Source organism: Biomphalaria glabrata, chromosome 5 (assembly GCF_947242115.1).
Source record: "Biomphalaria glabrata chromosome 5, xgBioGlab47.1, whole genome shotgun sequence".
NCBI lineage: Eukaryota > Metazoa > Mollusca > Gastropoda > Planorbidae > Biomphalaria > Biomphalaria glabrata.
In genome coordinates, this window is record NC_074715.1 from 52,356,749 (window position 1) to 52,373,151 (window position 16,403).

General features: G+C 37.9%; 1 protein-coding gene across 3 annotated transcripts in view; it reads left to right on the forward strand.

Moving 5' to 3' along the window:
• Positions 1–14,315, forward strand: part of LOC106058819 (allatostatin-A receptor-like) — a 158,721-nt gene extending 144,406 nt beyond the window's left edge. For all 3 annotated transcript variants that reach the window (XM_056030555.1, XM_056030556.1, XM_056030557.1), the window contains exons 7-9: positions 12,328–12,451; positions 12,859–12,984; positions 13,757–14,315. In XM_056030555.1, coding sequence (XP_055886530.1) covers positions 12,328–12,451; positions 12,859–12,984; positions 13,757–14,005 — 499 coding nt within the window. In that variant the 3' untranslated portion in view covers positions 14,006–14,315. The remainder of the gene's footprint in view (positions 1–12,327; positions 12,452–12,858; positions 12,985–13,756) is intronic.
• The last annotated feature ends 2,088 nt before the right edge of the window (positions 14,316–16,403 follow it).

Below are 16,403 nucleotides of genomic sequence, written 5' to 3' on the forward strand. Positions count from 1 at the left end.
TAAATGCATGGTGCGTAGGACGTAATTATCTTCTTTTTTGAAGAAACGTCTGTATTATATAATATAAGATAAGAAGCATTTTTCTGCAAAACTATGTACCGTTAAAGCTCGGTATACACCACATTTAAATCTTTCGGGGTTTATCTTATATTTCAATTTTTTGTTTTGTTTTATAGACACCCAACTTGAATTAACATACTCTTCTGACTCACTAATATTATTTTCTAATAGATATGCAATGTAACAAAACAATGGAAACGCAAGAATATGCTGGATTGGTACCATGACCTTTAACACTTTTAATGGAACAAGATAATAACCCAACATATTTGTTTTATAAAGAAAGTGTGGCTGTTTAAAAAAAACAACAACAACACAACATATAAACGACAATATGAAACTAATATGGCGGCATTGATGGGAATATTTACCAAAAAGAGACACAAAAATGAGTTGATGGTAAAGCTAGATCTAGCTACAAAGTTGCTAACATTGGAAGTAGAGAAATTAGGTCATTTTCCGGTCTGTATGAAAATATCGCACTAATTAATGTAAGTACAAGACCCACGGGTTCCTCATAAAATTAGTTTCAGGTCAATTTCGTTTTTGTAACTTTTCGGTAACTTGGCCGCGACACGAGTGTCGGAAAATAAAACGGCCCGCAGGTCGAATTAGGTTGGGCATCACTGGCTTACAGTGAAGCTTATACAGACCACCTGCTTCACAACATTCAATTATGTAAATGACGCAAACCTGATTTAATGTAAACAAATTTATTTGTTATTGACATTTGTTATTAAGTCTTTGACGCATTATTGAATACATATAAGATGTTGTGGGGCTAAAATTGCCTGGCTACCTATCAAAGCTCTCGCGTTCGAATCCTGCCCCGAGCAAAGTCTCTTTGCTTAGTGTTTAAAGACACCTCATCCAGATACCCCCCAACTAATCCTCACAAAAATTCGACCATAGCGCCCCTCGCATGTTATAAGCATGAAAGAGGCACTATACAATAGCACCTAAAAATATCTGAATTACGTAATAAATTATTTTAGTCCTAAATATGAACAACAGCTACACTCGTGAGGCTACACATGTTTCCTTCTCGAAAATGCTCGAAAATACTTAGGCTCTTTAATTGAATGAATAACTGTGTGCTTCCCACCCCTTAGATTACATATATCCTGAGCCTCATAAAACTTGGTTGTAATGGCAAGCCTTACTATGACTACCCTTTGCGAAAAATATCAAGCCAAGGCAATGAAAAGAATCCTCGAAAAAAAAAGTTTACAAACATCAATACATTCATTAAATGTTCAGCCTCCATCTCTCCTCCGCCCCCCCCCACGTGTGACGTAGTGTCGGAGCCAATTTTCGTGACGTCACCTTAGATACGGTGAATGAATGGAGCTATTCATAGTCGCAGTTTCCATGACAACCCAACTAGTACGCCTCATATCTAATTGATGTCTAGACTCGGCATAAAAAAAATCTTGTCTATTTCATTTGCGTCAAGGCCAATTCAATGGAAGTTCTCCATAAATAAATGCTCAACTGTTTTTTCAAATTAAGCTACTTTTGATTTTAACAGGTAGGCGTCCCTTGGGGATCTCGTAATCACAACTTGAGTTACATTTTATTCAAAATAGTCAACATTGAATTTATAACAGCAATTATAATATTTTAGAGCGTTAAATATGGGACACTTTAGGCTCACTATGTATACACATAAGAGTCAGACAGTCGTTGTGAAATCTGGAGGGCATTTCTTAGCTTAAGTTTTATACGAAATTGTTTTAGCTTAAAAATATTATAAGACACAATACCACTTTTTAAGGATTATTAAAACTTTGATTGCAATGTATACACAATGCTTAGACATGTTTACAAAATGTATAGGGAAGTGTGGTCGAGAGAGGCTTAGTAAGCTAAGCTTGGCTACCTATGAAGGGGGCTCGAGGTTCGACACCCTACTCGGGAAGTGTTGTGTTTACTGAGAGCCTAAAGGCAGCACGGAAAAACCAACTCATAGATACCCCCCCCCACCCCCCACTGGTCCACAACTGAGATTGGACCAAAGCGCTCTGAGCAGGCTATAAGCATGAAAGTAGCGCTATATAAAAGCCATAATTAAATTTTAATTTAGGCAGTGGCGTAGCTAGGTGAGAGGGAGGTCCAAATTTGAAAGTCACCCCAGGGCCCCTACTTAAGACTTAAGTGTCAGAATTTTTTTTTTTACATTAAATATTACGCCACTGCCATGTAATCCTGCTAGTTACGTTATTTAACATGTTGCATGTACTCCACACATTAGACTTATATACTTATATACTTATATACTTATATACTTATATACTTTTATACTTATATACTTTTATACTTATATACTTATATACTTTTATACTTTTATACTTATATACTTATATACTTATATACTTTTATACTTATTGACTTCGTAATCTCATGCCATGATGTCGAACGTCAGAATGCAGAGGCCCCCCCCCCCCTAAAGAGGACAAGCCCTCCGGCCCCCCCCCCCCTCAAATGCCTAGCTTCGCCACTGTGCATAGGAAGAAGTCTTAAAATCATCTGGGCTGAATTCTTGTGGGCAGCCTATGACGTCACCTCGGTCACGAGGACGATTTGCATAGCCATCGGTTACAGCGATTTTCAAATTGGTCAGACGTCTTTGCTGTACCGACCCAGTGAACGGTTAATTATGGAAATTAGTGAGTTCAGGAGGTAATGGCCGTTTACCAGCCAAGTTGAACAGAGCACTTCCGGTTCCGTTTTTTGAGACGGAAGTAGTCTCATTTCTATTTATTACGTCTGTGAACTCTTAGGGACTATTGGACAGTGGCGGACTGGCTATATGGGCATTTGGGTCGGTACCCAGATGGGCCGGTAGGGTCACCGAAACGGCCAGATCGATGCCACTATGGCACATATCAAATTGTTAAAAGTTTTATAATATTCTCTTATTAAAAGGTCCATGAGCGTCGTGCTAAAAAAATCTTTCAGAGACTCTACAGTGAAATAGGCCTATAATTTTAATCTTATACATTTTCCGAAATAATGTAATAGCTTTCATCCGTAAACAGTGCTAGTAGTATGCTTCACACTTTTAGGGCCTACATACTTTTTTTTTTACCTTTACCTATCCCTAAGTCTGTTGGACCGTTTGGGCACCAAGCAAGATTTGTCGACCATCATTCCTCCCTGTCTTTTGCCTTGTTTAAAACCTATATCAATGGTAGGCTCGTCCATTCTTTTATGTTGTCCTCCCATCGCTTTCTCTGTCTGCCTCTTCTTCTTTTTCCTGGTACTGTTCCCTGAAGGAAGGTCTTTGCGAGCCCCGTGGATCTTGTAATATTGCGATATATTTTAAGCTTGCGTTTCTTTACAATAGTTAGTAGGTCATCATGGGGTCCGATCGCTGCAGTAACCCTGTCTCTAATCTCTTGGTTTGTGATGTATCAGTATTGGAGGTGAAAAGCTGACTAGTGTTAGCAGCTTCAAATACCTCGGAGCTATTGTCTCAGATGAGGGAACAAAACCCGAACTATTGGCCCGAATAGCACAGTCCACAGCAGCCCTTTCAAAACTGAAAATAATATGGAAAGATAAGGGCTTGGCCCTCGGCACCAAAATCAGACTGATTCGCTCCCTGGTCATGGCCACATTTTTATATGCTTGCAAGTCTTGGACGCTGACTGCAGAGCTAGAGAGGAGGATCCTAGCAATGGAATTGAGGTGCTACAGAAGGATCCTAGTAATCACTACATACTTACCGATTAAAAAAGGACTATATTTCTTATAAAGATATAAGAGTTCACTCTATAGCATGCAAATCGATACATTATCGAACTTAACATAATGATTTTGATGACAGGTAGACCTAGAATGGGATGTCCATCGTAGGATATAGAATTTGTGGGCCGGATTGTATAGAATGCCCTGGCCAATGTTGACACCCAGCCCACCCCTGCCCTTGAACTTCTTCTAAAGTATGCTCCATAAAAGATTCGACTTTATCATGTCTCTACCTCATTGCTTCACATTTAATGTAAAAAATGCAAAATGCATTTCGGGTTGTTTTTTTTAGTACTTAATAATTTTTTTTTCACATTTCCCTTCGGTCCAAAAATGGATTTTTGTTTATCTTATCTTATCTTATATAATACAGACGTTACTTCAAAAAAGAAGATGATTACGTCCTACGCGTCATGCATCTAGTCATGCATATTAACCAACGACCTAAATTCTGCCAAGTCACTGGTTTTCCTGGCTAGCTCAGGCAACCCATTCCATGCTCTAATAGCACTAGGGAAGAAGGAGTATTTGCACAAATTTGTCCTAGCATATGGGACGAGAAATGTGCCTTTATCTTTCAGAGTATTTTATTAAATTTTGTTTTTGTATTTGAAGATTATGGTTCAGTGTTTTATGTATGATTGCTACTTTACTTTTGAGTCTTCTGTCCTGAAGGCTTTCTAAATTTAGTGATTTTACTAAAGGTGTTACTCTAGTCAAATGTGAATATTCGTTTGTTATGAATCTCACTGCTCTATTTTGTGTTTGTTCCAGTTTCTTAATGTTTCCTTGAGTTGATGTGTCCCAAACGGAGGATGCATATTCTATTATTGGCCTAACCAATTCATTCTTAGATGTAGAAGCGAAAAAAATTTGCAAAAGAATTTTAATTTTATTTTAAATGTTAATTATATAGAGCTTCTTTTTTCAAGAGGTATGAGCTTTTGGATTGTTGTCACAATGATTCCCGAGTTCAAGACCTACCTGTTGTTATACCCTCACGTCCTGACAGACGTCTGGGATAGGACGTAAAACAAATTCGTTTCCATAGAAACGTCAAAAATTGTACAATAGGAATAGAAAAGTAAATACAACTTACTTGTATTTCTAACTTATGTCAATGCCATATCACTCCCTGTCTACACATCTCACTTGTCAATGTATTATCACTCTTCCTCCCAACCCCCCACACCTCATTTGTCGATGTTTTTCACACTTTTAGTAGAGTCGCTCTTATAGAAAAAAAAAATATGCTTGTTTCCCTTTCTCCCAGATGTGATGGCGCTGTAAGATGAGACCCGACATTTTTTTTCTTTGCATTCCGAGCTTTAGAAATTCGTTTTCCTGGTGTCTACAACCAAGAAAACTGGATATAGCAGGCCTGAACATTGACCTGTGACGTGGCAGCCTATGGGCAGTGAAGACCAATAGCTCGTCGCCAAGTCACAGGTCAGAATACAGGCCTTCTATTGGTCTCGGACCAGGCCTACTATTACGATTGGTTGCGTTTAGGCCTACTATGATGATTGGTTTGGGATCAGGCCTACCATGAACGAGTGCCTGTGAAATAAGTGAATGAAGTGTGAGACATGGACTAGATCAATGTTATTAGTTAATAGCATATACGAAAAAGGCAAATTTTAAATAAATAAAAGTAACTTTCCCCTTTTTATGACCACACGGTCTATAGGGTAGACGATGTAAAGGTAATCAATGTCTGTGGTTCACGGTCAACAATGGTGTTATGTGGTCAGCACATCGACCAACTGCCTTTACTTTTCAAAACCAATTTGAGACCTGGCTGGGCTCAGTGGCACCCTAAAGATCCCGAAATTCAAAATCCCAGTCTTCACTAGGATTCGAAGTCAAGCGCTTTATCACTTAGCCACCGCGCCTCATTTTATGTATTACAAATTAAACATTATGAAAATATAATGCAAGTCTTGGAGATTGAATCTCAAATATATCGAGAATTGTGCAAGTCTAAGATCGTGTCAGCTGACATCAATATTGACCATGTTAATGACATTGGTAGATTTTTTTAAAATTCGGAACATCTGAAATATCCAGACTTGGAGCCGAATCGAGTCCTAGATCTTGAAATTAGAGAAAGAAAGAAAGAGAGAAAGGGAGAGGGGGAGAGAGAGAGGGGGGGGTACTTCACGGAGAAGTCATTGGTCATCAAATTACTCCGGCTCACTGTCAGATAGCGATTTGATCTTTGATTGCTAGCATCCATTGCGATCGAATCTACCCTTCCCCCTTTTTCTGATTCTAAGGACTGGACTTTAATATAGGGGTGTAGTTACGACTAAGCAAGAAATACGATTTTTTTGTGTGTAGAGATTCAGTGACATCAAGTACAAAGTATTAGATTAGGAGTGTATGTGTGTCTTTATATAAAAAAATATGTGTGTGTTGGTGAGTGTGAAATTTCACTTAATGCCCCTTTTTCTTTCTTTCTTATGTCTTTCTCTCTTTTTATCTTTTCAAGTCTCTCCCTTATCACTCTTTATCTCTGTATCTTTCTTTCTCTTCCTGTTCAATCCTCTCTCTCTCTCTCTCTCTCTCTCTCTCGTGTAGTCTCTTTAACTTTTAGATAGATAGATAGACAGACTGATAATACAACACAGCCATTAGATAGATAGATAGATAGATAGATAGATAGACAGACTGATAATACAAGAGAGCCATTAGATAGATAGATAGATAGATAGATAGATAGATAGATAGATAGATAGATAGATAGATAGATAGATAGATAGATAGATAGATAGATAGATAGATAGATAGATAGATAGACAGACTGATAATACAAGACAGCCATTAGATAGATAGACTGATAATACAAGACAGCCATTAGATAGATAGATAGATAGACAGACTGATAATACAAGACAGCCATTAGATAGATAGATAGATAGACAGACTGATAATACAAGACAGCCATTAGATAGATAGATAGATAGATAGACAGACTGATAATACAAGACAGTCATTAGATAGATAGATAGATAGACAGACTGATAATACAAGACAGCCATTAGATAGATAGATAGATAGATAGATAGATAGATAGATAGATAGACAGACTGATAATACAAGACAGCCATTAGATAGATAGATAGATAGATAGATAGATAGATAGATAGATAGACAGACAGACAGACAGACAGACAGACAGACAGACAGACAGACAGACAGACAGAAAGATAGATAGATAGATAGATCTTATCTTATCTTATATAATATAGACGTTACTTCAAAAAAGAAGATGATTACGTCCTACGCGTCATGCATTTAGTCATGCATATTAACCAATGACTTGAATTCTGCCAAGTCACTGGTTTTCCTGGCTAGCTCAGGCAACCCATTCCATGCTCTAATAGCACTAGGGAAGAAGGAGTATTTGTACAAATTTGTCCTAGCATATGGGACGAGGAATGTGCCTTTATATAGATAGATATAGATTTAGATAGATAGATAGATAGATAGATAGATAGATAGATAGATAGATAGATAGATAGATAGATAGATAGATAGATAGATAGATAGATAGATAGATAGATAGATAGATAGATAGATAGATAGATAGATAGATAGATAGATAGATAGATATCAAAACATGTATTTTACTGTCACAATGTCACCGAGTCCGAACCGCTGTAGGGCAACCATCAAGTTGAGTAGCAAGACACAGCTGTTCTGAAGCGCCTTACAGACATTAATATCGCAAATGGAGCCCATGATGATCTGCTAACTACTGTCCAAAAAACGCAGACTTAAACTCTTAAACTCATCACAACGTCCGCAGGGCTCGCAAAGGGAAACAGCACCGACGAGAAAAAAAAAAGAGGCAGACAGAGATAAGAGGACAACATAAAAGAATGGACGGGCCTTCCATGGAAGAAATTCTATCCAAGGCAAAAGACAAAGAGGAATGGGGAAAGACGGTCAACATATCTTGTGTGGTGCCCCATCGGTTCAACAGACTAAGGGATAGGTGAAGGTAGTGAAGACAACGGCCATTTCACCGTCACGGTTTATGGTATAGCCTTCCTTTTTTTTTACACATATAGCCCAAGGTTTTTGTTGTACAGTAAAAACTGTAAAAAATGTTTGTAAAATGTTTGTAAAATGTTTTACATGTTTCGGATGTTCCTTCAGAGTTGAAGATAATTACTTCCTAGTCCAAACCTCCCGCAGGACGACGGGGGATGGGAGCGGGCAGGGTTTGAACCCGGGACCATCGATAAATCTGAACGACAGTCCAGCGTGCAAACCGCACGACCAGGCAGCCATCCACAGACAATGTAATGTAATGTAATGTGCAATCGGCCCAGTAATCAATTCTAATGAAAAAATGAAAAAAAAAAGCCTTAGGCCCTATTGCGTCATAGTGATGTAGTACCAGAGAGATCTCCCCCAATATGCCAAGTTTCGTGCGGTTTGGCTAAAACTTTCTGTTGTTGCTGCAGTGTGGAAAGGTTATGTGGTTAATGCAGTTTGTTCCCAAGAGCTGAGGGCTCCAATCACGTGGGCAGGCGAGGGCTCATCATTTCTTGGCCTGGACACCTTCATTTGACCCTAGTTTGCCTTGAGGGCACAAGACCTTTTTTTTCCCCGCCAACTACTGTCAATCATGGCCAGTTTACACATTCTCTTCTCTCTCTCTCTCTTTCTCATCCTGGCTTGGATTTTGTGTGTTGTCCGTTTGATACTATTTCATTTATTCTAAACAGGAGTCCGAACAGTCCAAGGGACACAACAATTAAATATACTTAATTAAACTTGTGAAGACTTGAACTGATGTTATTTACAGATGGGGATGATCGTCTTGTCTATCTATCCGTCGTTTCAATTAGCAGTCTATTCACTATCCATCTTTCTACAAGCCCTAGACATGTTCTTCTCCTATCATGTACCCGTATTCAGCAACGTCATCCGTCTGTCTGCCTACGTCACTACTTTTACCGTCGCTAAAAAGATGCACAATATATTTATGTACAAAACTAACAAAATCTCTAAACTAAACTAAGTCACTAGACGCTTCTCTCTGTCTGTCTCTTTTCTACTTTGCCTTTATACTTATACTTTTTTAAAAAAAATGAATTCTTGTGTTGTCAGGTAAAAGAAATAATTGTGCAAAATTTCAGCTCGATCGGAAATTGGGTGTAGAAGAAATAACGTGTACAAACTTTGGGCCAGTCTGACACACAGACAGACAGATAGAAAGAGTGAGTTGTTATAAGCTATGTATAAACTAATGCTGGAGCTTTGTGTATTCTAAAAAAAAAGTAAAAAAAAAAAATAATTTAGCGTTTGAAAAAAAAAAGGGGGAGGTAATCACTGATAGTTATTGCATTGGCCATGCTTGACAGACATGGATGTTACTATAAATAGCACGGCGTAGGTCAAGAAGGTTGTGAAATCAATGAAGCCAGCCTGTGACGTCAGCGTCCATCCATGGTCCCTCCGATCAGATAATAAATCACGGTCGTGTCTCAACTTCTGAAGTGATTTGCCGAGTCGACGCCTGGACACTTTACTTGCTTGGGATTTCTTTGAGCATAAAACAGTCAATAAGATTGGCGAGCAGATTTCAACTATGTCTAACTGTTACATGGGAGTTGATTGGTCAGGCTGCTTTAAATTTCATATATAGAACGTGACTATGTCCAACTGTTACAATGTAGGGCCTATATGATTGGCCAGACTGCTTTAAATTTCGTATATAGAACGTGAATATGTCCAACTGTTACAATGTATATGATTGGTCAAATTGCTTTAAATTTTATATAGAGAACGTGAATGGGGCATATGCCTAATTAGGTCATGCGCATGACTTTTTAACACTAATTATACAAATGGAAATTACATTTGCTATAAATATTGTTACGATTCTCCTACTATCCAGGCTCTCTTCAAACTGCACCACACGACACAACGAACTTAAAGAACCTCACAACTCAGGGCTCCAAAGTAACAGTAGCAATTTAATTTCAAATACAATACAACACTGTACAGTTGGCAACAATATTCCACAAACTGTCCAAAAACCTAGCCTTGCTCCGCCTGACTTCACACACCGTACTGTTTCTAACTTCGCCTCGTACTGGTCACATTGCGAGGTAACGTGAAGTCCAGTCTTTCTGACACACTCGCTCTTATATACTGTCTCTACTGGCCTTCTAGAATCGGATGGAACGTTCTTGACCACTCAGAATGATCACAATCGCCGTGACTTACGTGCGTAATATTTACACACAGGTCGTTGCCGAACTGGCATGTACTGTCACTGGTCACAGTTGACCGCTCGTCCTGCGCTGGACTGGGGTGATTTGCGTCGGCTGACTACACACACACCACTACCCCCATCTGTGCCACCACCAGGTTTATAACAATATCATATAAGATTATCAGACACCCGTGCATCCAGGGGACGACAAACTGTGGGTCTAAGCCTGACAGAAGAAAACAAAAACAAGAGTTAGGCTACATCTATGGCGGATACAATAGCTATCTATATTGTCGACTTTGATGTACAGAATTTAGGAAGTGTTAATAAGCTACGTCTATGCATTGTAGACTAGGTGAGAATGTCATGCATTTGTTAACCCTGTACCAAAAAAAAAAATTAAAAAATTTCATTGCAACATGATGTTTGATAAAGCGTCCTTGACATTGTCCAGTAGAATTATTTACATTGTATTTCAAAATCTCTAAAAAACAAATCTTCTTGTTTTTTTTTTATTCTTACATTTTACGTTCCCATACATCGCCTCTACATTTACCCATATAGCGCTTTTTCTTTTCTTCGGCTCTGAAATGAGGACTATTTTTTAATCTCTTAACTACGAGAAGATCTGTACATTTCTGTGGTATTTGAATGCTAACTACATCTTTTGCTGGGAAGTGTGGTCGATAGGATAAGTGCACTTGAACTTGGCGGCTACCTATAAAGGGGACACGAGGTTCGACACCCGACTTGAGCAGAGTTGTGTTTACAGAGCGCCCAAAATCTTTTTTCCCAATACCCCCTTCCCCCCAAATGGTCTACAAATGAGATTGGACCAAAGCGCTCTGAGCATGATAAAAGCATGAAAGTGACGCTATATAAAAACTATAATTTATTTATTACTCTTGTTTGCCTATTGTTATTATCTGTTGTGTTTTACCGAATACATTTATTCCAGGCATAGGCCTAATTGCCTAATTGGGATACTCTAAATACATATCTATCCTCTGTAGAGTTCTACAGTTCATTACCAGCAACTCTGCATGTTAATCGCGTTCTAATAGGAGTGCCTTTCTCTTGCAACAGAACGACGTTAATGCCCTTTGATGAATGACTTTTGAGAGGCAGACCTCGCGTGCAGAATGCGCGAGCAAAGCTCGTGATTCTGACGTTTGACAAAAGAGAATGGGAGGGGGTAATGATGTATGAGTGACACACTAAAAAAAAATAAGCAGACGACATATTGACATGGTAGTTTAATATTACCCAAGATTGTCAGACAATACTGATACTGACCTGACATTCGCACGGAATACATTGTAGACATAATTATAGCCTACAAGAGAGAGATATAGAGGACATGCACAGCAAGGATAACAGAGAGAGAGATACGAGACAGGAATACAGCGAACGAGAGAGAGAGAGAGAGGGAGAGAGAAAATAGAGAGAAAAAGATATATAGCAACGGTTCTATACCTTTTAAGCTCGGCGACCCCTTTTTTTACAACCCCCCACTCTGCAGCGACCCCCACCCACACATCAATAGAAGAGTAGACAAAAAACAATCCATATTTTCGATGATCTTAGGCGACCCCTGGCAAAACGTCAATCGACCCCCAAGAGGGTCGCGATCCACAGGTTGAGAACCCTTGATATATAGAGAAAGCAATGCAGGCGTGGTATGCAGTGTTGGCAGTCCATTGTATATGATAGTCTTTCGTTAACCCAAAAGTATCCCTTGTACCTATACAGGCCTATTGTTTTATTTTTTTTTGGCTCTAAACGTGACAGACAGACTGCACAAAACGACTACCCCCTTTCTGAGGCAGCTAATAATTTAAAATTTAATAGAGAGATACGAGACAGGAAAACAGAGAGAGAGAGAGGGGGGGGGGGGGGAGAGAAAATGATATATAGAGAAAGCAATGCAGGCGTGGTATGCAGTGTTGGCAGTCCATTTTATATGATAGTCTTTCATTAACCCAAAAGTAGCCCTTGTACCTATATAGTATATAGGCCTATTGTTTTATTTTTTTTTAGTTCTAAACGTGACAGACAGACTGCACAAAACTAATAACGACTTTCCCCCTTTCTGAGGCAGCTAATAATTAAAAAAAAAAAGAAATGCTGCAAATGTCAGGTCAAAGCATTGAAGCATTCGTTAGTTGCTAATTAAACTTTTTCAAGTCTGTTTTTTGTATGCTTACCCCTAATGTTTTGTTTGTAAATTCTATTAGTCTTTTACCTACAAACATGTGCTTTGTTTGTGGTTTCAGATTTGGCACAGCTCGTTTAGAACAGAATCATATTGTTTCATTACGAAATGGCAGTCCCCAATCGAGGCTTAGGTCCAGTCCGTCACTGCGGGCCGGAGAGGAAGCTCTGGTTGCTAGGAAACAGGTAAACTACAAGCGTCTGCTTTGTAAACATCCAGCTAAATTTAAATGTCATTAAATAATTACGTCCTACGGAATTCATGTGTCAATCTAGTTAAGCATGTTAATCAATGACTTAAACTCTGCTAAGTCGTTAGTTTTCCTGGCTGATTCAGGCAACCCATTCCATTCTCTAATGACACAAGGGAAGAAGGAGCACTTATATGTTTTTTTTTTTCTAGCCTAAGGCCTAAGGATAACAAAAAAATATGCCTCTATCTGTTTGTCTTTCTGATTATTTCATTAGGTTTTGTTTTTCTAATCGTAAATTATGGTCTAGTGTTTTATGTATTATAGCTACTTTGTACTTTTTATTCTTCTGTGGGAAAAATACATTTGCTCATTTACTGTAAACCCTTTCTTTCTTGACAGGTCATCAAAATGCTTGTTATCATCATTGTAGTCTTCCTCATTAGCTGGGGCCCAAAACTTTTTATCCAAGTATTAAAAAAGTTTCAAGTGCACTTCTTGTACCAACCGTCAGCTTATAATGCATTTGTAAGTAGCCAGATTTTTTGTGTTTTTAATTTCATTTATAAATAGCCTTTTTTTTTGTGTTGGTTTCATTTGTAAATAACTAGATTTGTCTGTGTTTGGCTTAATTAGGCTATAAGTTTGTGTTGCTTCTTCTTCTTCTTAAACTGTGAGGTAGAGTTGAGCCTTCTGCTCTTGGACCTCTAGGCCAGCAAAATTGAACAAGAGCTCCTCTAACCGGCCTGAAAGAGAACAGTGTACACTGTTCTGTCTGACGGGTGGGTCAGACTTGCGACAAGAGACTGCGTACACTAAGACCCCCGCCATTTTTCTTTTCTATACCAGGCTAACCGTGCGGGACACGCCATTTATGTAACGGCCCCTTGAGGAACAGCGTCTGGATTGTGACAAGGTTGTGGGAGCTTTTTTACAACTCCGCACAGTGCAATGAGGATGCTCTCGCACCCCTTAGGCACCCCCACGGGAGTCTTGTTTTGCTACCCTTTAGCCTAATCGTTTCCTCCTACGATCGCTTCCACCCAAGCGCCACTATGAGACAGGGTAGCATGCCCGGGAAGTTTGTGCTTAAAATGGCGACAATTTTGAGTTACTAACTGTAGCCTGATCCTCTTTAAATTTTAATATTAACATCTTTAATAATTACAATTTTTATATTCTTCAAGCAATAAATTATTGCACATTGAACCAAAAAAAAAAAAAAAGCGATGTTGAGAATATGTGGAGGGATAAGTCGATACAATGGAACCAAAGAACTTTTTTTTTTTTTCATTTCCAGCTCGTCATCAATTGTCTCCCGTACTTCCAGTCCTGCATCAATCCTCTTATCTACGTTCTCATGTCCAAGAACATTCGGGGCAGCATCCGTAAACTGGCCACCACGGTCTGCGCCTGCAAGTGCTGCGCCAGGGAGAGGTGGGCGGACTCTCCGTCACATGAACTTATCCAGACGAACCATAGTCTGATGGCTGGGCACACGTACGACACCTACCCCAGCTGTGGGACTAAATCTGTCTCACACGTCTGAATAGCTTCTTTGAGATATCAAAAAAAAAAAAACACTTAATCTCTGGGACAAAACGAGTTCAGCAGTTCCACAGACCTATATATTCTTTATAAAGCAACAAGTGCTGACTTTGGTTGGTTGTTGCCAACTCTTATAATGTGTTCAAAGGATAGTATCTGCAACAGTATCCCTCACTAATCTCACCAACGTCTTCAAATGATGCCAGCTTGGAGCTGAGCAAATGTACACATTTCCATAAAAGTTTTTAGTGTCTTTGAAATAGGACAATATTTCACTTTAATTAAATGTAAAATTAAAAAAGAATAAGACACTGGTCTAGTTATTTTTTCATACTTTGTAAAATTGAGACAGATTTTAGAGTCTAGATCTAGATCTAAATCTAAGTTACGTATGTGTTTTGTTAATGCCAGAAAGAAAGTGATTAGCCCAAATACAACATATAGATCAAATTAATTAATTATTTTGGCATTGTTTGAGTGTAGATCTAGAGTCAGGACAAATGTATACAAATGCTCATTCTTTCCTAGTGCTATTAGAGCATGGAATGGCCCGGGTTGCCTGAGCCAGCCAGGAAAACAATGACTTGGCAGAATTTAGGTCATCATGCTGGAGTTAACATCCATGACTAAATGCATGACTCGTAGGACGTAATCATCTTCTTTTTTGAAGTAACATCTGTATTATATAAGATAAGATTCCCACTTTTTTTTTGTATTAATACTTGATGATCATTTCATAATTTGTTTAATAATAATATAATCTGTATAATTTTCCAAACCTATAACATCTAAAATATAAATGTATTTCAACTACAGAACAAATATGCTTGTTACAACACGTTAGAGACACAAACAAAATATATTTTATAAATAACTTCCGATGAAAATAGCCACCCCCCTCCCCCAATATAATATTCAGATGGTCTTAGGCGCCCCTTCGCAAAAGGTCATTCCACTCCCAAATGGCAGAATTTAAGTCATTGATTAACATGCATGACTAGATTGACCTAGGGACATGCGTAGGACATAATCATCTTCTGTAAGGTCTATATTTTATAAGATAAGATCTATTCATTTTGTACCTATTTCAAGAGCCATGACTGCCTGGAATGTGATATGTTCTAAAGACTGCCTGGAAGAGAATAAAGTTCAAAACCTGCTACTTTAAATCCCCTGCCATCCACACAAGTTTTGTTTATGGGTTGTCATTTTTTTGAAAGTAATGTTGAAAAATATACAACAAAGCAAAATTGTAATGTGATCACCTCTGACTACACCAGATCCAATACATTTGAAACTGATTTGAAATAGAGATTATTTTCACTTTTGCCAGGAACTTTTTATCATATAACTGGTTTATATCTTTCATAACCACCATATAGTTTCATTGTTCAAATAATTTTCACACTTTTTTAAAATAAGTTTAACTATAGATTAATTATAAATTAAATAATTCTCGAAGAATACTTTTAAAAAAAATGTTTTCTTCACTAGCAACAATATACAGTACTAACTATTTCAATGGACCTCATTCACCAATCGTAAACAAACAACATTTAGCCACGTGATCTTATTGATAAAACAATGGAAAAAACTGTCACGTGACAACCATCGTGAATAAAACATGAGATCGTAAATTATATAGAAGTGATAAAGCGCCACGTGGCTAAATGTTGTTTGTTTACGATTGGTGAATGAGGTCCATTGATGCTTTGTGTCATAACTATTAATTAAACAATAATAAACTTTATTATTATGCCTCTTGATTTACTTTTATAACTCAGGAAATAGCCTTAAAAAAAACATAGATAAAGCTAAGAGGCATGAGCCACTATTTCTAGCTGTGATTAATTATATCAATTAATTATTTCAAGGAAGGTATTTAATTTGTAAGATAAGAATCAGGGAAGCACAATTAGGTTAATAACTAATTAGAATGATGTATCAAAATATTGTGAAGAAACTTCATCAAAGGTAATCTTAGAAGTGGATTTAATTAGTCCAAGTAAAAATGCTGCTAGGTTTGAATCCTGCCGCTGCCCTTTGGGAAAGTTTTGTCTAGCAATTCTGAAAGGACATTCAAAACATGTAAATCAAATATGACTCATTTTATATCCTAAAAGTTACAAATTAATTGTATAAAGTCTATGCTAAGGTTAATATCAAATAACAGAAAACAATGGTATGGCCCTTAACAGAAGTAATAGCTTACACTCCTATTGATTGAAGACTATCTTGAACTAGATCTCCTGCAGACATTAAATTATCTATAAGAAAATATGTTAACTACAAACCGAGTCTCTGCAAGCTATTGTCAAAAGACAATTCCTGTATATCAGTCCTAAGATTATTCTTACCATAAAGATGATCTATCATGATAAGATGCAGAGGGTTGCAGC